The sequence below is a fragment of the Sphaerodactylus townsendi genome, linkage group LG13, assembly GCF_021028975.2.
Source record: "Sphaerodactylus townsendi isolate TG3544 linkage group LG13, MPM_Stown_v2.3, whole genome shotgun sequence".
In the NCBI taxonomy this organism is placed as follows: Eukaryota; Metazoa; Chordata; class Lepidosauria; order Squamata; family Sphaerodactylidae; genus Sphaerodactylus; species Sphaerodactylus townsendi.
This window is the reverse complement of record NC_059437.1, coordinates 2,310,647-2,337,031: the sequence shown is the minus strand read 5'-3', so window position 1 is coordinate 2,337,031 and position 26,385 is coordinate 2,310,647. Positions and strand designations below refer to the sequence as shown.

The 26,385-nt window shown below is 42.5% G+C and overlaps 1 protein-coding gene across 2 annotated transcripts; it reads right to left on the bottom strand.

Moving 5' to 3' along the window:
- LOC125442873 (transcriptional regulator ATRX-like) lies at positions 1-25,947 on the bottom strand. 2 transcript variants are annotated; one of them, XM_048514643.1, is made up of 7 exons: positions 25,893-25,947; positions 23,691-23,743; positions 23,358-23,482; positions 11,578-11,697; positions 8,436-8,545; positions 5,687-5,754; positions 1-3,380 (listed from the first exon to the last, which is right to left on the bottom strand). In XM_048514643.1, the coding sequence occupies exons 1-7, from the start codon at positions 25,935-25,937 to the stop codon at positions 581-583; spliced, it is 3,321 nt and encodes a 1,106-aa protein (XP_048370600.1). In that variant the 5' UTR covers positions 25,938-25,947; the 3' UTR covers positions 1-580. The 2 variants fall into 2 exon arrangements, with proteins under 2 accessions (XP_048370600.1, XP_048370601.1); XM_048514644.1 differs by lacking the exon at positions 11,578-11,697.
- Between the last annotated feature and the right edge of the window lie 438 nt (positions 25,948-26,385).

The following is a 26,385-nucleotide window of genomic DNA, read 5'->3' as shown; positions in this document are numbered from 1 at the left end:
CCCATAGGGTTGTACAGGTATTGTTATTTCATTTCAGGTCGCTCCCCCCTTTGCTGGATTTCATTTTAGGGTGCCATTGTTATCTTGATTTTATTGCAAATTAAATATTATAAACTGCTCTGAGCCTGTTGTAACAGGGGAGAGTGGACTAGAAATGCAATAAATAAATAAATAAATAATAAACAAACAAACCTATTTTGGGGTCAGATATCACCAACTGTAATTCATGTGGATATGGGAATGTTTAAAAATCCAATAATTAACACAACATGTTGATCTTTCAGACCACGTATTGCACTTCTGTACCATTCAAATAGTAAAATATATTTGAATCCCCCCCCCCCCAAATTATTCAAGGAGAAATACCCACTTGACATTAGCCATAATGACATTAGCAGTATGTGGTGAGAATAGTTAGCTTACTTCCCTTAAGAAACAAGATTCAACAGACTTTCCCTGCCCTGCTCCTACTGCACTCTTGAAGTTTGCAAGACCCAATAAAAAAGTGACGCACTACATAACGATCTTTTTCCAGGACAGTCCGTGCTTCTGTGGCCTATTTTTGCCACCATAACACTTTCTAGATGACAACCCAAACGAACTGCACTGCATGAACAAACAATAACCATAGTTTAAACTTAATCTTGTGCACACCTGAAGACTGACAAAATCCTATTTTCGTAGCCACCAACAAGCTTTCTGTCACTGGTTTAATTTTCTGCTCATCGCTGCTTCCCTCTCCTGCTGAATTGATGTCGTTTTCAGCCTCAGTCGAGGAGGAAGACGTGGTGGTGGGTTCATCTTTTGGTTTTTTAGTCTTAGTTCTCTCTCTCTCCTTAGGACCACTTTTTTTCTTTCCCTTGATGGATGCCCCTCTTTTTTTTTTCTTTTTGTCCTCAGATAAGTCTTCATCAGAAGATGACAGTAAGTCACTGGTCACTTTGGGTGAATTTTTTCTTTTGGGACTCGCTTTTTTCTTTTCTTTAGCATCTTTTCCATTTTTATTTAAGCCGTCATCCTCTGAAGAGTCAACAGCCGATTCTTTCATGGCAGACCTCTTTGCGTCTGCAAAATTACCCTGAAGTTTCTTAGCTGTCCTCTCTCTCAGGTTGCGCCTTGTCCCTTCAGTAGAACTTTGCTTCTTACTGTTACTTCCTGAAGCAGTGCAGCTGTCTTTATCCAGAGAAGGTTTGTCCACTTCAGAAGAGGAATCGGTTTGCCCTTTTGCAGAGGTTTCTCTCTGGGTCACACTTTCCTTCTTTTTTGTGACTTTTTTAGACTTCTTTCTGGCATCATCAGAAGATTCATTTCTTTGATCTTGCTTGGGAGACTGCCCAGTATCATCTGAAGATGGATCCAGCCCTTCCTTCGCCAAAGATTTGATTATGCCTTCTGAAATCTCACCTCCTCCTTTTTCAGATGGGGCATCCTGTTTGCTTTTGGAGGAGCTGTCTTTGACATTTTTTGCTCGCTTTTCCTCTTTACAAGATGGTTCTTCTGAAGAGTTACTTAGTTGGCCTTCATCCAGCGTGGAGAGTTCATCATTATCAGCTTCATTGCATGAACTACCCTCCTGCTGCGGTGAATGAGCTTTCCCTTTTTTATCTGGTTCCTCTTCTGAGGACTCGTGACTCTCTCCCTTTGGGTCTTTTTTCATAGCTTTCTTTGTTGACTCAATTTTACCTACGTCCTCCATTACCTCAGAATCATAATTGGAAGAATCGGAGTTGTTTTCACGCTTCTTTTTAGCAGAAATTTTACTGGACCTGCCTTTTTTGGCATTGAAATCTGACCCAGAACTAGAATTTTTTCTTTTCCTTTTTCCTTTATCGTCTTTCGCTGGTTTCCGCCTTAGGTCATTCAACAAGTCTTTGGGTACTTCACCGCTGCTGTCAACGTCTGAGGAACTATGGCTCATAATGGCCACTTCTTGGAGGACTGCAGGCACCTCATCAGAATCAGAACTTTGTTCCACGGTGTCTAGTTTCTTTGAATCAGAAAGTATGGTAGACTGAGGGCTGTGAACTGTAGTATCAGGAGAACTCTGGTTATCTTTATCACTTTTAGATTTGGGGGATTTTCTTCTGTGTTTTCCATGGTGAGCGTCATTGCTGTCCTCTTCCGAATTAGAAGTTAAAGTGTTAATGTCTGCTGGTCGCCTCAGAGGTGTGGTCTTTACACGTGGAGACCGCCTGAGATCGGGATCTTCTACCAAAGAACTTATTTCATTTTCTGGTGAACATTCAGAACTGCTACTACAATTTTCTTTTCCACTTTCTTTCTTAATACTCTTTCCTGATTTCCCATCAAGATCTTCAGCTTTCACAGGAGAACTGGAAAGAGAAACTGGTGTCAGTTTCACAACCAACTCTTTAGTAACTTTGGTGGACTGCATTGACTTCTTCCCCCCCTTACTGTCTTTAGTTGATTGTATTAATGACTTTGCTGTCCCTTGGTCTGCTGCACCCGCGGCTTTCTGCGCTTCCATACAAGATTCAAAAATATCTTCAGGAACAGATGAGGGAACAGACACAATGTCCATATCTGTTGCCTCAGCATTATGCGGTTCATACTGAAGCTCTTCTGTTTTCCCCAACTTTTTATCTTTGCAGCCAGCTTTCCTGCCACCTGCTTGTTCCGTTACGGGCACACTCTGATTCATAGGCTCACTAATCTCCAGTGCAATTTTATGCCCTTTGAGTTCCTTTTCATCAGTTTGCTTTACTTCATTGTTATCCACTTTAACTTCAGTTTCTTTCTCTTTGGTGTTTCTTTGCCGGATTTTAGCATCTAGAGCTTGGATCTCCAGAGTCAGATTTTCCTCTAATGCCAAGTGAGACTTTTTGATGTCACTCAAAACAGACTTAAAAGCCTTCAGCTGACGTAAGTGTACTGTTGAGTTTATTTCAGAGTTTTCACTTGCTTCCTTCAAAAAATTTACAAAGCTAGTGTTCATATTGGTTGTTGTTTCAACCAGTTTTTTTGTTTTTTTAAGCAAGTCTTTTGGCACCATTAATGCTTTGAAGGAATATGTTAGAGCGCTGGAATATGAATGACCTAGTTTCTTTTCTTCTCCGTTGCAGCTATTTTTCTTTGAGGAATATTTTAGCGTATTGTCATACATTCTGCTTTTTTCGTTCTCAACTCTGATTCTCTTTTTATTTTGCTGCAATAATTGTTCTAAGTTTTCAAACACGCTATCACAGGCGGTAACCAAGTCCAGCAGTGGCTCCGGCTGGCAAATATAGCAGTGCCATTGGCTATTCTCATCCATGATGGCAGACAGCTCCTTGCGGCCCAAGTTGCGCAATATACACTTCTTGCAGAAGGCATTATGGCAAAAGTCGCAGCAAATTAAGTTTCCACCTTCAGCACACCATCTGAAATTGAAATTATGGAGAATTTCTTACAGTGTTTTGTTACACACACACACACACAAAAAAAACCCAAACTATTTTCAATTTCATCACAACGTTTCATTTTAAACTTATTAAGAGGTAAATAGATTGTGATTCAAAAAGTATTTTTTTTCTTTTTCTACAGATAAAAAAAGACAAATTACTGTAATTCTGGCACAGATGCCCTTGAGGTGATATGTCATGGTGCATTTGCCCCCAAAAGTCTCAAGCTCAAAACCATCCCTCAGTTTTATTGCATCTGTGCAGCACATTAATTCTTACCAGACCAAATGCAAATTAAATATGGTTTCTCTCATGACTCTACCAGTAAACTCAGCATAAATGACCTAAATAGTGTAAATACCTTACTAAAGGGTGCACCTAATGGGCCCTTAAGGGGCCCCATAGCACCTGCCAAACCTTCCCTGGTGCCCAGTATGTATGATTAAAAGGTATGTGGGGCCAGGTGGGACTCCTGACCAGGAGGGCTTCTGATTGACAGTGCAGGTTAACATAACATTATTTCAGTGGCAGCTGCCACCTGAGTATTGATTTTATTCTCTCTCTCACTCCCCTTGCCCAAATTGCTTTTTTTGTCCTAGTACCGTGGTATGGTATGGCCATGCTGGCAGGGGCTGATGGGAATGGTAGTCCATAACATCTGGAGTGCCAAAGGTTCACCACCACTGTCCTAGTATGTGGGCTTCCTGTGTGTGTGGGGTTTGTGGGGAATTGCGACACAGCAGGAATTTGGAGATTAACTGGCTAATGTAGTCAAAAGGACTCCGAGCAAGTAAAGGAAGCTTTTAAAATGTATTGTGTATAACATACAAGGAGAGAATCTGAGCTCAGAGATCCCAAGCCAGAGTCTGCTGATGGGTTAACAATTATCTTTGCATTATTATAGACCAGTGATGGCGAACCTTTTCAAGACCGAGTGCCCAAATTGCAACCCAAAACCCACTTATTTATCGCAAAGTGCCAACATGGCAATTTAACCAGAATACTGAGGTTTCCGTTGGCTCCGAGGCGTGCATTACTTAGGAGTTAGCTTGGTGGTAGTCAGTGGCTTTGCTTTGAAGAAACTGTGCAACTCTTCCAATGGGTGAATCACGACCCTAGAAGGGTTTATTCAGAAGCAAACCCCACTGTCAGCAACCAAGCAACCAAGGTAAAGGATCGCGCTTTAGTTCTTCACATGAAAATCAGTGGAGTTTAATAGCACTTAACAGGGTTACCTACACTGCTTCCCCAAAACTAGGTCTTAGTTTTAATGCTAATAATCAAGCCCAGCGGCCCAGGCCAGCCTAGATGTGCGGGGGGGGGGGGGGGGCACTCTGTTTGTGCGTGCCCACAGAGAGGGTTCTGAGTGCCACCTCTGGCACCCGTGCCATAGGTTCACCACCACTGTTATAGACCAACACAGACAAGTGTACAGTTGCATTAAAAAGCCCTGCCTAGCTATGCTGAGAGTTTAAAACCTGTGTTTTCCCTTATGTGCCTGAATTTTGGTAATTTCCACTTGTTTATTCGTGACCTTTCAGTAGAACACTGCGCTCTGATGTGGTAATTCGTTAACTGTTGTTTGGAACAAGCTAAACACCCAGGGTCTTACTATATCTGGGTGAATGTTATAGCATACATGGCATGAACAAGCTTTCCTAATGAGAAGGATTAATGGCTTAAGTCTGGTTCATTTTGGCCTACTGTTAAAAGCTTAATTGGGTGTTAATTTCCCCAGCAGGTCCATGCCACCTTGTGCAGTATCCATTTTGTGGCTGTGCCAACCACCAGGGGTTGGAATTCCAAAAGTGACCACAAGCTCAAAAGGGTTGGGGGTGCCTGCCTTATTACATGTTAAATTTCAATTTAAGATCAATTCAACAATGGGGTGGGCATCTAATTTAACTACCATGAAACACAAACTGTAAGATTGTATACCACAGTCGCAGAATGTTTCATTCAGTCTTTCTCAAAGATGCATGCCTAATTGACTGAAGGCCATATTAATAATTTAGATTAGAATCCAAAATGCTACTGGAGGTGCATCTTTCATTCATTCTTTAATACCAAGACACCAGGCAGAATCACAAACTGCTTCTGAAAGTTAGTTCAGTTTCTCTTGGGACAGGGTTGCTTTTGGAAAACCAAAAAATATTTTTGGGTGCTGAAAACTAGTTAATGTGGTTCTTTTGATCTTAGCCCTCTCTTTTAAACAACACCAAACTGGTTGAAGCACACTCAAAATTACTCCTACTAGTCTAAGTTAAATATCTTCATATACCTACCGACACTGTTCATCCATTCCATCTGAATCACGGCTGATGTCATCACTCATATAATATTTAAAGCAAGTCTGTAAAGAAAAGGAGTTTTCTTTCAGAAACTTCTAGCTGCATTACCAGATTACAAAAAATGTAATGTATTAAATATTGCTACTGAACTCAAGCTCCTATGAATAATCATGGAAGGACAAGGGACACAGCAAGCTTCCCTCCCTTTTGATACCGATTTCATTTCCAAGTCTGGGGGGGGGGGGGGGGGAAATTAACAAAGGTATCATCACCAAATTCACCATGTTATTTTCTATTTATAAAAACAAGTTAAGAACCTCACCAAATACTAGTTAAGCCAGACCCTCATTTCCATTATACTCAGCCTCCATGCAATGAAAAAACTAGCAGAAAAATGAACAATGTTACAAATGCTAAGCGTTGTAACAGGTTGAGAGCGTAGTGGGGAGCATGCAACGTGGACAAAGAGTTAAAATCCTTAGTGTGAAGTTTTCAAAATATTTGTGCTTGTAAATAGCTTGAAATAAAGTGGTAATGCATGTATTAAGAACCTGTAAGAGTTATGAAGTGGTATTACTTCTGTGAGAGTAAGTAAAGGTACAGAATAGGCAGGCCTCAAGGCAGCCTGCCAAACAGTGGAGCTGATCCGTAGTTGGTTTCCAAGGGAACTGATTTCTCTCTGAGGCTTTTAGTGACTGTCCCTCATATTTATATGGGACAGAAGAGTTCACACTGCATCACTTCCAGTTGGTCAAGCTTGCTGTTTAAATTGCAAACTACCTGAACATTTTCACTGGTTGTTGTGGGTTTTCCAGGCTGTGTGGCTGTGATCTGGTAGATCTTGTTCCTAACGTTTCGCCTGCATCTGTGTCTGGCATCTTCAGAGGTGTATCACAGAGAGAAGTCTGTTATACACTGTGTCCAGTGTATATCTGGACAGTGTACCTGGACACAGTGTATAAGACTCCTCTCTGTGATACATCTCTGAAGAAGCCAGACACAGATGCAGGCGAAACGTTAGGAACAAGATCTACCAGACCACGATCACACAGCCCAGAAAACCCACAACAACCAGTTGAATCCGGCCGTGAAAGCCTTCGACAATACATTTTCATTGGTGTTTAGCTTAGAACCAATGAAATAAGGGCCTGAACTTTAGCAGAATTTAATTGGATGAAGGTTCCTGCAGGAAGAATAAATGGTCAACCTCAGCCTGATCAATGAGTCGGACAAAGTATGTGAACAGCAAACAACAGTGGAAGGCCCTGTGGTGTGGCAGGAAGCAACTAGAGGAAGAGAAAGGCTGGAGCAAGACATGGAGCCTTCCAGATGCAGCACTCTGGTGTCCAAGTTCCAGCATTTTCAGTGAGCAGTCCTGAGCAAGAAGAAATCCCTAGCTTCATGGGTGTGCCGCTATCTTCAAAATACAGAACAGGCCGAGAAGAAGCGGACCAGAAGGAACACTTGAGAACAAGGCGAGTGCTAGCTTGGGATGAAGGCTAGAGAAAGGGAAAGCGGTGAGTTAAATTCTAGCGACTGGGGAGAACTAGCATAAAAACCGCCACCTCTCTTTGGCCCCTTCCGCACATGCAGAATAATGCATTTTCAAACCACTTTCACAACTGTTTGCAAGTGGATTTTGCTATTCCGCACAGCTTTAAAGAGCACTGAAAGCAGTTTGAAAGTGCATTATTCTGCATGTGCGGAATGAGCCTTAGTAATGATAAAAATACAGTAAAAAGCAAAATAAGATGAATCTGCACAACAAATGCGCAGTTAAATATCCCCAATAAATATGAATAATCACAGAAAGATTCCTTTAACAAATCTTTTAAATTTTGGTTCTTATTACTGCTTTGTCTTAGCTTCTGTTTATCCTGTGCCTTATAAAAACCAGGGTATAAGAAGTGGTAGTACAGCTGACCATTTGAACAAATGAAACCTAGCAAGAAACCCCACAATCCATCCAGTCGCCACAGAGAAAAGAACCACACAATGCCAGGGCATGATGGGGATAAGAAGAGGAAATAACAAGGCGTACGTGTGTCCTGAACACAGAACTGCCCAGCACACTTTCTTCTCAGTGGAGGTTGGACCACTCAGTGGAGGTTGGAACACAGAACACATTCCTGCCCAGCACACTTTCTTCTCAGTGGAGGTTGGACCACTCAGTGTTATAAATGGAAAGGTGGAAAGTGCCATCAAATCAGAGCTGACTTATGGTGATCCTGCAAGGTTTTCAAGGCAGGAGACGGGCAGAAGTGGTTTGCCATTGTTTGCCTCTACATAGCAACTCCGGATTTCCCTGGTGGTCTCCCATCCAAGCACAAACCGGAATGTACCCTGATTAGCTTCTGATAAGATCAGACGAGCCTGGACCATCCAGGTCGGGGCTAGTTTTATGAACAGAGTACGTGTTTTTCCTCAACCATCAGTATCCCCGAGTGCTTTAGATGCCCATCACTTGTATGCGAGAAAGTGGTTATTTCAGTGTTTCGTGGGTTGATATTATGTAAGCCACCTTGTGGGGGAGGATGGGGCAATCCCACGTTAAAAGGCAGGACAAAAACATTTTAAATGAATTAAAGGATGTCCTCAGGAACGCCACTGCAAGAGGTCTACCTGTTACCTGCTGTGGTGACTGCTCGTCACGGGGCGGGGCGGGGGGGGAGTATTTTGTTCCAAAATGAAACACAAACTGTCAGTGTGGGTAAGATACCATATATTCAACACTGCCCCCTACCTTGCAAATTAGTACCCTCAACGTGGGATGCCTGTAGATGGAATCTCTTTGGAAATGGTTTACTTGCTGCCCACAAGCCGTACAGCTCACAATCCCATGTAACCCTTCCTCTGCAATAAAAAAAGGAATAATTAATTTTTCCCCCTACACAATGCTTCTTCTCTATCAAATTTAGTTTACATATTGGCAAAGGCAATGGTACTTTACATCATTAATAAACATTTTATAAAGACTAGAGAAGATGGCTATGAGTTCCTTTGTCTTCTCCTTTGTCCTTTGATCCCACACACAGCAACCTATTTGGACAGTTCATAACCTGAATGTTCAATGAAAAAATATTCCACCACTCGCAAACAAATAGTTTAAGGTTCCCAAGTAAGAAAGCGCTTCATAATAAAAGGCCTAAATTGCTGAATGTTTACGCTTCAAGGGTTCAGTAAACTCTATTCAGCAGCCACGTTCAAAGTTATGCTTGCTCAGCTGACTGTGGAATTGCTGCCTACATTTGCAGAAGTTTTTTTAAAACCTTGTAAGACTGAACTCACCCAAGAATACATTGCTGTAGAGCCTTCTCAAGGGGCTGGATGTTTCAAATGAGAGAAGCAGAAGGGCCACCAATTTACTGATACTTAGTTTTCACGGCTTGCTCCCCTGCATCTACAGCTGCATCCGACGCATGGCAAATTATGCAGAGAGTATACTGCAAATTCTACCCTCCCCTGGCTATGATAGATTACTAGAGCAGTGCTCTGCTGGTAAACCAGGAACGGAGTTGCTTTGATAGCTTTTTGAATATTATGCAAACAGGACCAACTAGTATCCAGAAAGGTCAACGCAAACTGATTTAATTTCACAAGGAAAAAAACTCTTTCAAAAATAGTTTAGTAAAAAGGAAACTGAGTGGGAGGATTAAGGTGGTCAAATTCGTTTCAGGTTTTTGGAAATTTTTAGAAAGGAGCGCAAGTACTGGAAAAACAGGTGTAAGTTAGCAAGTTGAGTGAAAAGAGAACAAGGACCAATATTTCTGAAAACTGTTAAGACAGATTAGAAACTAGCTAAATGACAGGAAACAGGAAACAGAAACAAATGGACAGTTCTCACGATAGAAGTAAGCAAGCTGTAGAGTCCTACAAGGGTCGCTTCCAGAACCAGTCCTGCTTATCACAAAAGTTCTGGCACTGGTGGTAAGCAGAGAACTGGCCGTGGCTCACCCACCCTGGGGAGAGGGGTTGAGAAGCGAGGGGGAAGAAGGCCGTCATCTGGTCGAGGCCCACTCACCCACCCTACGGAAAAGGAGGGGAGAGAGTGGGGCATGTTATCTGATTGTGACCCACCCATCCTGGGGGAAGAGGGGGGGAGGGGAGGGGTTTGCAGATGACAGCCACATTAATCAGTATGGCGAGAAACAAAATGAATTGCTGGAGCTCCAAAAAGCTGTCTCCAATTACACAGCAAATGAGCTTGAATAGTAACGTGATGCAGACTGGGGAAGAAAATCTTAACTTTGAAATATACTCTGGTGGGCTCTAAATTGTTGGTGGTGTAGCAGGAAAGAGATCTTGGGATTGTGGCAGAAAGCTCAACGAAAATGCTGACACAGGACACAGCACTCAGTGAAAAAGCAAATGCTATGCTAGGGACTGTGAAGCAAGGGGTTGAAGACGCACAGCCAGTATTACAATACTTTTGCCTATACATACAATGCAACACAACTGGGATATCATGCTCAGTTCTGGACATGGTAGGAGGAGAAGAATACTGTAGCACTAAGAAGAAGATACCAAAAGGAGGAACCAAAGTAATCAAGGAGTTGGAGCACCTTCCCTATGAGAAAAATAAGATTTTTTTAAAAGCTAAAGGCTTAAAAGGGAAACTAAATGATCAAAATAGACGTTTTTAACATTACGCACGAGAAGGAGAGAGAAGACAATATTCTCCCTTTCCCTTAATATGGAACTTACAGGCATCAAATTACGTTGATGGGCAGTAGAGTCAGAACAGACAAAAAGTAGTATGATTTTGCTCAAAGAGTGTTGAATTTGCTGCAGTGAGATATGGTGATGCTCACTGGTTTAGCTGGCTTTAAAAGATTAGAAAAGTTCATGGAGAACACATTCATCCATGGTTATCAGTCTTGCTCACCAGCTAAATCTCAATGTGGGGGGAGGGGACAAAAGGGAGAGGCGTTGGCTTCTGTCATTTACTTGTCGGCCTCCCGGGAGCATCTTGTTAATGTGAAACAACACGGAACATGGTTTAAAAGGGGCTTGGACAGATTTATGGAGGAGAAGTCGATTTATGGCTACCAATCTTGATCCTCTTTGAGATTGCAAATGCCTTAACAGACCCAGGTGATCGGGAGCAAAAGCCGCAGAAGGCCATTGCTTTCACATCCTGCATGTGAGCTCCCAAAGGCACCTGGTGGGCCACTGCGAGTAGCAGAGAGCTGGACTAGATGGACTCTGGTCTGATCCAGCTGGCTTGGTATGTTCTTATGGTCTGATCCAGCACAGGTACCACTGGTTGGGGTGGGGGGTGCAGGGCAATGGATTGAAAAACCTTCCAGATATTTGCAAACATATGCACAACATAACAATGTGAGAACAGCCCTCAGAGAACGATTCACCTTGCTTAGAATTCTGTTTCCAGCAGTGGCAAGTCAGGCTCCTCTGAGAAGGTTACAAACTCACTAAGAAAACAGCCTGCCACATTAACATTTCTAAAAAACTGACATTCTTTTTAGTTATCATAGCATGTTAACTATTGATGCACCTATGCCTCACTGAATTTGTCTAATCCCATTCTAAAAGCCATGTGGCACTGAATTCCACAATTACAATTTGATAGAAGTGCATTCTTGTTTCTGACCTAAACCTACTACCAACAGATTTCCTGCCTGAAGGTTATATAATGAAACACAGTTTCTCAAGCTACACTTTGCACCATTCTGCGTTTTAGAAATACGCCCTTCCCCTGAAATGCAGAAAGAGCAATATGTTTGGAAGATGAATGGTTCTCTCCCCAGTGAGCAGAGTAACAGAACCACATTCTAAACCTAGATGAGTAATGTACACTTTCTAAAAACAAAATAGCCATAATAGAACTTAAGCATATCATAAAACGTGATGCATGTTGCATTTACCTCCACGTTTTTTTGGAATTTCAGGTTTCATTCTAGAAGTATTTCTGTTTCTAAATTCAGGTCCTTTAAAATCATCTTTGTCTTCATTAAGCACTGGCTCTGGCTGTACTACTACTGTACCTAAAAAGATGACACAAATATGAATAAAAATGCAGAAACCCCAGAATAAAAGTCTAGCTGTAAATGCAGAAAAATATCAAAAGAAATGCCACAAATTCAGCAGGGCTTTCATATGTGTTAATGCAGAAACGATCAATGCATGGTATTAGGAAATTACTTTATTCTTCAGACAAAAGTCTGGAAGGATACAGATTAATTATGAAGTTGGCACCACCACAAATCTAGGGTTCTTAACAGCACAAAATTCGGGGTAGGGAAAGTTTCCTCTCCCCCAAGGACATTCCTTCAAGATATTCCACACACAAAAAATAGAATGTGTGGGAAAACCAGAAAAAAAATCCTAAGAAATGTTTCCTTCTTAGATACTTTCTATCAGAAAAAGAGAAGACCTGCAAACTACTAAAATTGAAAAAAAAAAGTGGAGGAAATAATCTACTTCCAAAAAGCAAAGATTCATCAATTTAATGAACAAACAGCAATACTTTCAATCGATAAATATAAATACTCACTAAATTATAATATGTGGCAGAGTTATTTTGTGAGAATGGACCATTAACAAAGACACCGTTGAAACGTGTTTGGTTCTTTGTTTTATACCGGCACATGGTGTGTTTTATACATTGTAGTGATTTTGGGGTGCAGCTATTTGTTTATTAAAGTTAATATAGTGCTGCCTTTTAAGAACAGATTTTCTTTCTTATTTTTTTCCTCAACCCAAACTGCATCTTGTATTGCAGATGAAATGATACTGATACTTCTTGAAGCCCAAAAAAGCTTTCAACATGGTACAGTAGCAATATTTCACAAGAGAATGAGAGGCATTTCACCTTGGAGGCAAATTTAAAAGCTAACTGCATTCACGTAAGACTACCCATCAGCAAGAGCAATTGTTAATGGTGATGACTCTAAAGTTTTCTTCATGGTGAATGCATCAAAAGTTAACAATCTTCATCACACTTATTTGTTTTGGCAATAAAACTCTTTCGAGATTGCTATTCAGAATAATAAAAATATAAAATCTTACTTTTCGAAATCAAGTATCAAATCTTTCTTTTACTTTAACAAAACCCGTGGAAGCAGTAAAGATAAGAAATCTGATGCATCTATTTCAGTTTGTTTTCTGGTTATAAAGTGAATCATGTTTAAACATGTTCAAAGTGTGTAAGCATACTGTAACAAAACTCTGCTTTGTCCCTTGAGGAGTCAACCAGATATGTATCTAACATGGTATTCAAACTCCATTAGTCCTGCTTCCTTTTGGCCAAAGTCTTATGGCACCTGTAAAAGAGGGGGGAAAAACCTGCCTCTGTCCATCCCTTCCTCAGTCTTCAATGAAGGTCAATAATGAGCTCAACTAGGCCACTTCAGCAGGCCGATTCATGTAAGGCTGGAATTAAATGTTGTGGAAGACGTGCGGCAGATGGCAACCAAAGCAGCCTCATGTCTTCATTCTCCCACCTACCCAATAAAGTTGGTAATACACAAGGAGACCACCCAATATTGTTATTGTTTTGACCGCTGTTTACATGGTTTTAATGAATTTAACGAATTTTAGTATATACGGTCACTATTGCGACCCTTGTTATATACTGTACATAGATTATGTTGTGCACTGCCCAGAGCCCCTTGGGGATTGGGCGGTCTATACATTTAAATAAAAATAAATAAAACTGCAAGTTTCCTTGGTCGATTAAATCCCACCACATAAGGAAAGAATCTTCTCATAGTGAGAACTTCCCACGAAAGAAAGAGGGTGTTGTGATCTGCAATAGCCAGACATCTCCCACAAAATAGACTTTCACTGCAAAATGGAGGGGGGGGGGGTTGGCGGAACTGATTTTTAATTAGTTTTTTAAATTGATATGCATTTCACGTAAATTCCTTCATCTTTCAATGGTCCACTTCCTGGATTCTGGTAAAGAGACCAACACATCCCTTGGATCCACACATTCTTCCCTTCTTTTGCCCATTCCAGTACTTTCCTCCACATGCACACACTCTTCTGGTCCAGGAAGGTGATGATTATGTCAAAATAGAAAAAAAGTTCAGGTTGCCCTACAACCTGGTTTTAGTCTCCTTTGGGCAGTTGGCAGCCATGTGACCCAGTTCCCCGCAGTACAGACACAGACCCAGTCGGCGGCGTCTGTCGGAGATGGATTCTGGTGCAGCAACGCTTCCAGTAGGTTTTTTTATTGCTGTCCCGGCTGGCTTGGTTGTTTGGGGTTTGGCGGACACCCCTTTGGAACGGTTAAGTCGGCCGTCTATGATGCTCCCTACCTCAATCCATTCTGCTATGGTCCGAGGCTCATTGTGCATGACAGCCCATTGTCGGATTTCGGGATCAACAGCTTCATAAAAATACTCACACTTCATGTGGTCAGGCCAGTCAGGGATTTTGCTGGTGACGGCCCGAAATTGGCGTGCAAAATCAGCGAAAGGGCGGCCACCCTGCTTGATAGTTTTCAAAGTTCTTCGAGCCTTCTCCACCACGTCTTTATCTTTGAAACGAAAGCAAAGCCCTTGGAGCAATTCCGCTACCGAATTCAACTCATCAGCTTCCAGTTCAAATAGTTCCACGAACCATTCAGCAGCCTCCCCATCCAGGACCAAGCCAATATCCTTCACCTTCTCCCGTTCCAAAAGATACATATCATATTCTTGCATGTGGGCATCTAACTGCAAAATGAAGTAGGGTAGTTTGGACGCTGTCCCATCGAAACGGGCGGGGATGCAGGGTCGTGGGAATGCACGACCCATGGGAACCGGAGGCGCTGGAGGCAGTGGTGGAGGTTGGGATGGACGTCTAGGCTGGGCTGTTGTGCGCCGTACTTCTCCGGGTAGTTGTACAGGTGATTGAGCGGCAGGTTGCGACCTATGGCCCAATCTTAGCGGTGCCTGGATGGTGAGTTCTCATTGGAGATCTGCCGCCGCTACCCGTTCTTGTGCTTCCATATCGACCATCTCTCGTTCTTTACGGAGGAGGGCAGCTCGTTTTTCTAAAGCGGCCCATTCACGTTGGATTTGAACGCGTTCAGCATTTTGTGCCGAGGAGCTTTCAGTGCGCTGTAGATGGAGGGCCCATAGTTGCTGCACTTCCCGGAGGAGTTCCTGCTTGGACTGTTCCGCCACCTGCAACAAGTCACGTTCCTGCTGTTCCCGATCCGTTTGGAGTTGGAGATAGAGGGCTTCCCTTTCCCGATCGAGTTCTTGACGCAGTTGGATCCGCTGATGCACACGGTCATCAATCAAGGCTTCCCGGGCCTGCTGCCATTCACACTTGGCTCTTTCCAGGGCTTCATGTTGAGCGTGAAGGGTGTATGCGTCAAAATCCTCAACAGGTGACACCCAGCCTGGATCCTCCACATCTCCATGGTGAGAGGAACTAGCCCCCGGAGGGTTGGGAGGCTCAGCTGGAACATCCTCACTTCCGATTTCCTCAGGTACAAATTCAGGGTGTGAAGCCTCCAGGTTCACCAAGCACTCGTCATCTTCCTCCGCTGCTGGCAGGCCGGCTTGGGCACCTCGGGGGGAGGGATCCGAGTCTGAGGAACTCCTGCGAGGGAGCTCCCGCTGCGTGGTTTTAGGTCGGCCCCCTGTACTTTGCCAGTAACCAGTAACGGCTGGGTTGTCAAAGTAGCAATCCAGGAATCTTTCCATCGATTCCTGTGGATGGTTGACATTCCAATCTCTTCAGTCACGATTTTCATGACCGGTTTGTAATCCATACTGCGACGCGTTGTGATATGCGTCTCTACAGGGGCACGATCCATGGCTACCCCACCACTGGCATCAACATGTTCTCGATGCAAGGCGAGGCAACCTGTTGATACGGTGCGGCGCGTAGCCTTCAAGGTAGCCTGTTCGACCTGCTCTTGCAACTGGAGAAAAGCCATGCTCCGGCTGAGGTGAGGTCGGGAGAGGACTACCAGAGACAGAGGTTCTGTTCCCACATCAGAATCCTCTGGGGTGGTAGAGTCAGGGGGAGATGTGACAGGACCCTCTTTGGGGATCTCTGTCCTAGTCTCATATTCGGAGTTGAATGGACCCCTGAACTCCAATTTATCTGGATCTGAAGGTAATAACCCATGGCGAGACATCAGGTAACTTTTTGTAGCATTCAAAAGGTACGCTGAATGATGAGTTCTCACATAATGTAACGAACCAGTACAGTCAAAAGCAACTGTGTAAAGTTCTTTATTGAGCTGGCATTCTTAGTCTGGAACAGGCAATGCAAGAACTGACACCCAGATCTCAAACACCCGCTTATACAGGGCATCAGACAGGCTCCCGCCAAAAGAATATAAACAAGGAAGATTTCACACAGTTCACTGGAATCAGACAGTGTTTCACACAAAGCAAACAAGTGAAGAGATAACCCAAAACAGCAAATTCCCCTTTCCAGGAGTTCAGCCAAAACCTCCGGCGAGAACGTCTCCAAGCTCGAACCGCAGCTTTACATTAAGTTTATAAAGGCTGCACTGAGCTTATTTCTACTAGTATTCATATACTTTTCTGCTAAAAAAGTAAGAGATAAGCAGTGATCTACAATGGATTCACCCTTTCAAAAACCAATTTGTTCCAAAGCAATAAATACTGAAAGAGTGGATCCAGTCCATTAGGTGATGCTCAAGATGTTTGGCATAAAGTTTATTGATTATGGACAAAAGACTAACTGCCAGGATCACCATTTTTGTATACAGGAATGATAACCGGATTCAGCCGGGAGTTTGAAACAATCCTGTATCGATCTATAAGAATGAATGGCCAAAGGAAAAGTCCACCAATTGATTTAAAAAAAAACCTTCAGCAGAGAGAGCATCTTGTGGCCTTACCTGCTTTTCAATCTAATATTAGTTTTTTTTAAAAAAAATTCTCAAACTTAACCTGAGGCCATCTAGGAACATTTGCTGGAATTATATCATCTGAATTAGTCAAATAGTTGGTAGAAGTGTTAAATAGAATAATAATCAACCCAAATTTGAAGGCAGATGTTGGGTTCAGGTGAAAAAAATTATTATTCAAAGCACCAGGAACAACTGACCAAAAGGCTTTACTATTATTAAATCTGAAAATATTGAACAGATGGTAAAAAAAACCCTACAATCAGATCAAGATACTTCTTCCTAAAGTACTGATTACATAAATACTTCCAATTATTATATTCATTGAGGACAGATGAAAAAAGTACATAACCTACAAACTCTGCAATACATTAATCAATAAACCTGATTCCAATAATTTACATATGCATGCCACTTTGCTAGGAAGACTTCCTGCCTGGAGAAATTCTCGTCTTGTAGATAATTAATGGCTGCTATATTATTTAGTAACCTTATGCACCATATTGTCCTTAGTCATTCATGCCAGTCTGGAAGAGTCTTTTTTTTCCCAGGATTAAGAAATGAAGATTCTAGCTGCTGCCAGCATATTAAGCATTAATATTTTGAAGGCACATGGTACTAGTATAGATAAGACCCCGAAAACAGCAAAACTTGGATCTTTACTGATTTGTTTACTAAAAATCTTACTGATACCATCAAATATTTTACCTCCATACACTTGGACACCCAGTTTCATCAGATATATAAGAAGACAGTTGCATTGTTTCACCTTTAACTTTCAATAATAAGGATCTGATCATCCATCCCTATCTGCCAGTATTACTATATGTAGTGGCTTAATTCTATTACTTTTAATCCCAACATTACTTCAAGCAACTTGTACAATTCATGTGTTGATAAACTGGCAAAATGAATCTATCCCATTTTTCAATTTAAATTAATGATGATGTGCCCTGCTGCCATAAAGGCCCCACAGAATTTTTTCATTAAATTCTGTTGTGTTAATTGATTTTAAAGATTTCTTCAAACTTCTTGAGCATTCCACAGCCTTTCTTCCCAGAAGAAGAGAAGTTTGGATTTCCACCTCACTTTTCTCGCTTGTAAGTAAGGGAGTCTCAAAGAAGCTTACAAACTCCTTCCCTTCCTCTCCCCCCAACAGACCCTTGTGAGGCAGGTGGGTCTGAAAAAGAGAACTGTCACTAGCCGAAGGTCACCCAGCAGGCTTCATGTGCAGGAGCAGGGAAACAAATCAAGTTCACCAGATAAGAGTCTGCTGCTCATGTGGAGGAGAGGGGAATCAAACCCAGTTCTCCAGATTAAAGTTACTCACTCTTAACCCCTATACTATGCTGGCTCTCTATACAAATAAACCTCTGGTCTAGAAGCTGTATAAAGCTTATCTGCATATACTGGTACATAGAATCATCCTCTGGGCTACATTATTCTTTTACTACATCAAAAAAAATTCTGCTGTCAAGTTACAACTTATGGCAACCCCATAGGGCTTTCGAGGCATGAGTCATTCAGAGGTGGTTTGCCAGTCTGCCTCTGCGTAGCGACCCTGGGTTTCCTTGATGGTCTCCTATCCAAGTACTGACCCAGCTTAGCTACCAAGATCAGGCTAGCCTGCAGTTATCCATGGTAGTCCCAGAAGATACCACCTACTGTGTTATCCCTAAAAAATGTATTGATATAGTCAGGCCATGTTTGTCCCACATACTAAAATTGCCAGTTTACCTGGCTATTTTAAAGTCAGGGTGATTACTAATTGGTCCCTCTGGAGGCACTTGCATTTGTAGTCCAGTTTTTAAAGTTTTAGACTGTATCAGACGAATCATAGATTCCTTTCTGTCTCATTCATCTAACATCTGTAATCTTCTGAATTTGATGCTTCACTGAAGACTGATACACACCTCAGATTGTTCCTTGGAGGTGGACCAGTGCTAGTCAGAGGATGTGGGGTTCAAAAGGACTGAGACCTCCTGAAGTTTCCACGAGGCTCCATGTCCCTTGAACATGAACCCCTCAGTGGACTCACGACCCACAGACATCGGTGCTGATTCGCAGGTCTGCCTGTGCCCAGACAGAGAAGGTCCTTCACTATTTGCCAATATGGATGTTATTAAACTTGTCATGTCACAGACACTGAGATGATAGCGGAGAGCAATAACGGAAGCAGCCAGATCCCCTGGACTTGGTGAGAATGAGTCCTTGCGCAGGAATGGTGTGGACAGCTGCTAACATCAACGCTGACAGGAAGTGCCTCCCTCACAAGCTGTGACAAGTCTTGCTGAGTCTTCAAATGCGGAACCTGCAGCCAGTGAGACCACAGTTAGTGGCCCAGAGATCCTGCCATGCTCTGATTGAGTGACAATCCTGATAGGAGATGACCACACTAGGAATGAACATAACTGCCCCAACCGAGAAAATGACTACAAATGTTGGCACTATCTTTCAAGACACATGGGGCCAAACCAGGGCTGGAACAGATTTGCCTCGTGAGTAGAGTCTTCATATAAATAGCTTGAATACCAATACCTTGCTCAGAAACTTTAGATTCTGGGGGGGCTTCCCAATCCCCATTACTCCTGGGACCCTTAAAGAAATTGGAGTGGATGTTACAGCATCTTTGACGCGATGAAATGGGCTCAGCTGCCTCTGTTTTTGAAGGATGAACAAATGTGCTACAATGGAGATTGGGGATCAATAATGGCCATCTTACAGAAACCTGATGGAATCTGTGCAGAGGAGTGAATGTACCCCAAACCAACATGATGGAAGGACACTGTTCCCAGACATGGCTGACCCTCTGATGTCATGTGCCCATCAGAACCTGTCTGGTGACAAATACACCAAGGACACCGCTTGTGAACTTGTCTGACCCACAGCACTGTATTCACTCAAGAAGCTGGCTAAAGCCTCTGGGGAAGTAAGAGGTCATTTCTAGGCATAAGGACAACTCATTCCAAACATGTCCTCTGTTGAGGTTGCAACAGCAGTGTGGTATATGGAGCTCCTTGAAGCCATCAATTAACACGCCCCTCGATGACCTCTCCCACCCTTGGGATGAAAACCAGGCCCATGGCTTATGATGCAGCCGGGTGATTTCAAAAGGATGGAGAAGTTTTACCGAATCTGACACATCATGTTATACAACTCAGTGTAAGACAGTGGTTCTCAGCCTTCCTAATGCCGCAACCCTTTAATACAGTTTCTCATGTTGTGGTGACCCCCAACCCTAATATTTATCAATTTTACAGATGGAGAACACTGATGCAGAAAGTCTTAGGCGACCCCTGTGAAAGGGTCGTTCGACCCCCAAAGGGGTTGTGACCCACAGGTTGAGAACTGCTGGTGTAAGATCTATGAAGCATTGGTGATGGCAACTAAGAAACATGACTACTGCATCAGCTAGTTCACAACCATCTCAGTTACTTAAGGTAACATGACATCTGCTGACTCCTAACAATGAACCCTCGTTGTATCAGGACCAGACAATTAGTTGTGATACCATCGCAAAGTATTTTCTGCTGATATAATATCAAGAATAAGTTCTGATTTGGATGCTGACTGTAACGTCAGTCCACTGGAAAAATAACCTAATACACCATTTGTTCTATTTATGGGCAGCTTTGACTGAGTTCCCCCCATGATACATGATGACAAACTCCTGAGAACTGTGAAGGTCACTACTTTTGCCTGGATCCTTGCCTATCCTAGCTTCTAAAATCTTGTGAAGACCACAATAACAAATCCTACAGGCACTCCACTGGCAGCCTATCAGATACTGGACTCAATTTAAGAAACTGGTTTTCACAAACAAAGCCCTTTACAGCCATAAACTTTCAAATCTGCAAGACCACCTACCCAGTGGTGGAATTCAAATAATTTAACAACCAGTTCTGGTGGTGGGATTTAAATTATCTAACAACTGGTTGTTTAAAAGCACCATTTTAACAACCGGTTCTGCCGAAGTGGTGCAAAGCTCCTGAATCCCACCACTGCGCCTCTCCCTTTATGCTCTGCCATGACAGTTTCACTCATTTGAACAGGGTTTTCAGGTAATCAACCATTGCCTTGCCCATTATGGGCCCACCTTGTTGATTGGTCAGTCTATGGAAGGCTCCCACTTTCCCGGCTTTCCACAAACAATGCAAACCTGAATTATTCAAGAAGGTTTTCCTATGCAAGCAACAGGGGAATATTGTAGAAAATTCTTCACAAACTTATTAGGGACTTTAATCTACACTACTCTTTATAGTATGCTGTAGACCAGGGGTAGGGAACCTGCGGCTCTCCAGATGTTCAGGAACTACAATTGGCCATGCTGGTAGGGGCTGATGGGAATTGTAGTTCCTGAACATCTGGAGAGCCGCAGGTTCCCTACCCCTGCTATAGGTACTTGAAGGAGAGAAGCACATTCCATATAGTAAAGTTATGTATGCCCTGTGTATTTTTTCCAAACACAGAAACTCAAGCCCCACATGGCCTGCTGTAGACTATATCCTGCTATGTAATTCTGCATCATTTAATGTGTTGTGTTAGCACTTTTGCTTTGAATAACTTTTGTTCTTTAGGTTTCTAGTTGGTTCCACAACTCAAATCACGTTTCACTTACTGAATGTCCCATCCTATTGATTGTACTGATTCACTCTGTGTAATCCACCTGGAGTCCCAGTGAGAAAGGCAGACTATAACCATAAATTTAAAAAATGAAAATAAAACTAAGCAACCAGTGGATTTGCACTCTGAAACCTGCTTTAAGTGGGAGGCTGTACAACAACAGGCCTGATTAGGGGGTGATTTTATTTTTTTATTCACGCTGTAAAAAAAAAACAGGCACCAGATCTGGAGATTGCAACTATCTAATTCTTTAGCCAAAATTTTCTCCATGCTGATATGGCAGATGTCATGGCTCATGCAGACAGCTTTTTCAAGCCCAGACTGGCATCCAATATGAACACAGCCACTCATTCTAGCTGTAATCAGGAAAAGCGATTGTCAACATCACAATACTCCTGGAAAAGTCTATTGCTGCAAGGAAAGTAGCAGCTGAGTACCTAAGTGAGAATGCTATTGATTTACGCAACATGAAGGGAGCAATCTCCTTTGTTTTCTACCAATGTTATCTCTAGATAGCCTCTGCCATCTTTCAGAGAAACTGACCAAAGGCTTCTGGAAGAAGGGAAGAAGGTTGTAGTTCCCCAACAAGCCGCTTGCTGGTCAAGATGATCCACCCTTCCTTGATTACTGTTGTGAAAAACCCAAGGGGGCGAAGAAACATGGCCTCCAGTTCTTTAGGTCTGGAAATATGCATGGGGCTGAAATAACTGAGAATCACCACCATTCTTTTCAGGGTCCCTGGGTGCCTCTCTCTAAAGAATCCTTGCGGCACTGTATCGAGGAGGAACGATACAGGACAGACACAGGACAATGGGCCCACTGGGTTGAGTGGAGAGGAGGTTGTCACTGTACACCCCCCCCCCCTTTTTCTGGATCAGACTTAATGGTATATACTAGTGAGTCAAGTACATCATTCAGGAAGTTATTACAAGTGAAAGAAGGGCCACAGGAAGACAACGTCTGTCTTCCATGGGCTCTCATGGGGTTGTTCGCTACTGAAGAGGGGTGTATGTGCATATGGGGATGTACTTGCTGCTTCCCCTTCAGAACTAAGTTGTCCTCTCTACCCAGATCTTTAGCCACAAGATGTTTCTTCCAAGCCTATAGGTTTGGCAGGGCCAAGTCGGGCTCTCTTACACCGAATCCGGAAGCACTAACAATAGGCATCCCTTCCCACTAACCACCAAAGCAATCATCCCTGACTGTGCTATAATGGCCCAGGTGGGCAACCTATTTGCATGACAGCTGCCAAAGTGAGCATCTACAGTTTGGCACTAATTGCATCTGGACAGATCCTTGCCCTCTGGCAAAGTTGGAGTGATTCATGTCTCCCTCCACCTTCACTGCAAAGAAATGGCTGGCTACAACAGCATGCCTAGTTCTCTTGGTTACAAATTTTCAATTTGTAAGACTAAGTTCAAAAGAATTTTTAATGCCATACGTAACAGGACAATATCATACAAAGCTGACATTTCAACAAAATCACACAAAGGTTTGGGAACTATCAGGGATAAAATATGGCACTCTGAAATGAAAGGCACATTTATGTTAAAGAAAGCAAATTCAGAACAAATTGCTCACAGCAGCTCATGCCCAAATGAAACGGTGTTCACTCACTAACAAGTTCATGCTAGAAGGACTGTTGTACAGAGGGTAAATTCTTTCACATCTGGTGGTCTAGAGGGATTAAGACTTCAACACATAGAATGCATCACAAGGTACAAAGTACCGGAAGACCCTGGATTAGTTCCCAGAAGAAAAATCAGGCCCTGCTCAGCAAATGTTGAGTCCCTCTCTCAACATCTGCAGCACATTGAAAAAGGAAACAATACTCATCTGTAAAAATGGATACAAAGAGTATGGGATCATTTAGCAGTTGATAAACCACCACCAAAACCTGAGGACAGAAACCACTATCCTGAAGATGGCAGTCAGGTCAGAACACAACCTGCATTTGTATAAAATGATTTCTTTCATCCTTATGTGTTTCACATTATAACCCCTTTTCCCTTCTTGAGGAAGCACCTGGATAAAACTGTTATTTTTCTCTGTCTCCAAAGAGACATCAGAATATATTTTAATAGGCACAATGTTTATGATGCCATTATTTTTATGAATGCACTTATATTAAAGTGTCTGAGCTAGAACAAAAACAAAGAAATTTGGAAGTATGCAATTTTTCAATAATTCTCCTACCTTTAGGCAAGCTTTTCATATCAACATCATTTTCTGAGTTTTCATTGGAAACATCTTGATTCATAGTTTCATCTAAGACTTGTTCATCATCCGAGCCAACATATTTTGTTACAACTGTAGGTTTCCTGCATGAGCAGCAAAACAGAAAAAAAGGATTTTTTATAACTTTATAATATTGCTTTAACAAGCAGACACCTTGAACCTTAAGCCACATATAGTCTTCCCATGATTTGTGATTTACTGAATAGCTGTCATGGATCTAACAAGAAAGATACCTGTACCCTCCTGACTCAGACAGGTAATTCAAGCAGTAAAGCAGTACACCACACTAACCTTTTAGAACGTGATGATCCTAACGATTTGGATTTTTCAGAAGAGCTACTACCCTAAATATGAAGGAAAAAAGTTGTAATTACAAACCTCTTACAAGAAATCTGGACAAAAAATCTTCCCAAAGTGTACAGGGTTAAGTATCAGTTAAGTGATTTCATGACTAATTTAAGAAAACTGTTCGGTAAGACATGTATGTTTTGGGGGCAAGAAGATCAAAAGGAGGACTATGCCTGGCTGTAGGTCAGCTGAATCTTAATGTCAATCCCATCAGTTTTTTATTGCCCTACACTGGGAACCAAGACTGGCTTAGGCAGGGGTCTGCAACCAGCGGCTCTCCAGATGTTCATGGACTATGATTCCCATCAGCCCCTGCCAGCATGGCCAATTGGCCATGAACATCTGGAGAGCTGCAGGTTGCAGACCCCTGGGCTAAGGAATGGGATAAAATACAGACTATATACCTTCAAATATATCCAAACTTGAATTGACATGCAGGAATTAAGAGCAATTTACTAAACACAGCGAGATCTTATTTTGCAATTTTACAACAGATTAAAACCCTCTTAATGTTTGTTTACTGTTATATTAAAAATGTATTGCAGGGACAGGAAGCTCATGTTACAATGTAACAATGTTACATTGGAAGCCAGTTATGCGCATCCACTAATATTAGCAAAATTGTCTGCATGAATAAGATGAACTTCAGGCCAGAAAAGTCCCAGCTCATTAGGAGAGGAGTTCCCACAGTCTTCTTCCCAAACAACTCAAGATCCTAATCTATATGCTTAATGGAGGTGGGATTAAAAGAATAGTTATTTTACGTTGTTTTACAAAACAAAGAAATGCTGACACTTATTGCAAAGGACCAGGACCAATGCAACATTAGCTCCTCCTTCTTAAATCAAGAGCCAGCCCTGGCAACATTGACTGAATCCTCACAGTTCCACCTCTTTTTGAAGCCTACATCCAGCAGCTTCAGGGCAGCTTCCAACAACAATCACATAATAATTTACAAATTTCAAACACAGACATCATATAAGAAAATCATTTCTGATAAAACTCTTCCCATTTAAAACACAATATTCTACTATATCTTCTTCTATATATATAAAAATCTAACAGTGTGTTTGTCCCTGATGGTCTTCCTCAGAAGCTGCTGGATGGATTGCCCCCAAATTTTCACAGGACGTCCCTCCCTGTTGCGGGCAGGTAATCGGACCTTCAACTCGCCGAAAGTCCATACCTGGGCCAGGTAAAATGTCTTTTTCCTGGCGCACCAGGCCATGAAGCTGGCTCTGTTTAACTGTCACCCTTAGAATGTTTGTGCAGCCTGTCTGTCTGTGGCCTGAGGGCTTTGGATGTTTGTGCAGATGGGCAGAGATGAGCATTGGAAACAGTAAATAGGTAACACTGTTAGGTAATACAAGTGGAAGTGAAACACATACACACTTTGCCGTGTGAGACGTTAGGTGGGGTTCCCAAAAGGTTATGCTGGGGATCACTGGACCTGCATGGACATCTCTGTGGGTTGCGGACTGTTGATGAGAAGGACAATTGCCACAGCAATGCGTGGCCAGGCCCGCTAGTCTTATATATCACCCATGACACTTTTAACAGTGCCAAAATTATATAGTAGGAGCAGACAAGTCACAATAGTGTAAGGTAGAAACTGGACTCTGTTTAATCTGCAGTTTAAGATTCTGGTTAAGCTTAACTTTATGAGGTTTATTTTGCTGTCCTCAACCAGGGGCAAGGAGTTTTGGGCTCTGGTCCCAGCCCGGTGGAATTCTCTGTCTAATGTATGCTGGTGTCTAGTGAGGTCTGGGCCACAGCAGGACCTGGCTCAGTTCCGTAGGGCCTGTAAAACGAAGATGGTCTGCCAGCCTGTGGTTGAGGACAGTGACCATCCCCCCCCCCCCTCACACGCAGGTAACTTTCACTCTCTGTGCCTCACCCTCTACTACCGTGGTGGCGAACCTTTGGCACTCCAGATGTTATGGACTACAATTCCCATCAGACCCTTCCAGCATGGCTGATGGGAATTGTAGTCCATAACATCTGGAGTGCCAAAGGTTCACCACCACTGCACTACTACCACACAACAATGAAATAACCTACAGCCAATTTAAAAAAGGAGTTTGAACCAATTTCCACAGGTATATTACATGACTTTTAATTAAACATAGCAGATTCTATTCTTACCTCTTCCTTGCTATTTTCTGTAGGAGTTGGAATATTTCCAGGCATATTTACTTTATCTAGAACAAGAAAATGGGAAATAATCACAGGCAAAAAAGGGCTAATTATATTGGGGGTTGTTTTTTTTACAAAGGACAGCAGTTGTTTTGTCACTTTGGCCACATTTGGACAGTACAAAGGAGCATCTTCCACTGAAATTTCAGTTAAACCTGATTCAGAAGTTAAACCTGCTTCAACACGCAGCAGCCAGGCTGCTCACTGGAGTTACAGTGAGGGAGCATACTATTCCCCTCCTTCATTGGCTGCACTGGTCACCAGTCAAATTCCAGGTCATGTTCTGACTTTCAAGGCCTGAGCAGCCTGGGACCCTCATATCCTTGGGACTGCATTTCCCCATATTGTCCACGGAGGGCATTCTATTCTGCCAATGAAAATTTGTTGGCCGCCCCCGCCCCCACAGACATTGGGTTGTTCTCAACCAGAGCCAGGGCATTTT

Bases quoted from the DNA above. Each gene is read 5' to 3' on its own strand.
- LOC125442873 (XM_048514643.1), bottom strand. From the start codon at position 25,937: ATGCCTGGAAATATTCCAACTCCTACAGAAAATAGCAAGGAAGAG. The intron at 23,744-25,892 runs GTAAGAATAGAA...CTTCATATTTAG, and splicing joins CAGAAAATAGCAAGGAAGAG to GGTAGTAGCTCTTCTGAAAA. The intron at 5,755-8,435 runs GTAGGGGGCAGT...TTTTCTTTACAG, and splicing joins TGAGGGTACTAATTTGCAAG to ACTTGCTTTAAATATTATAT.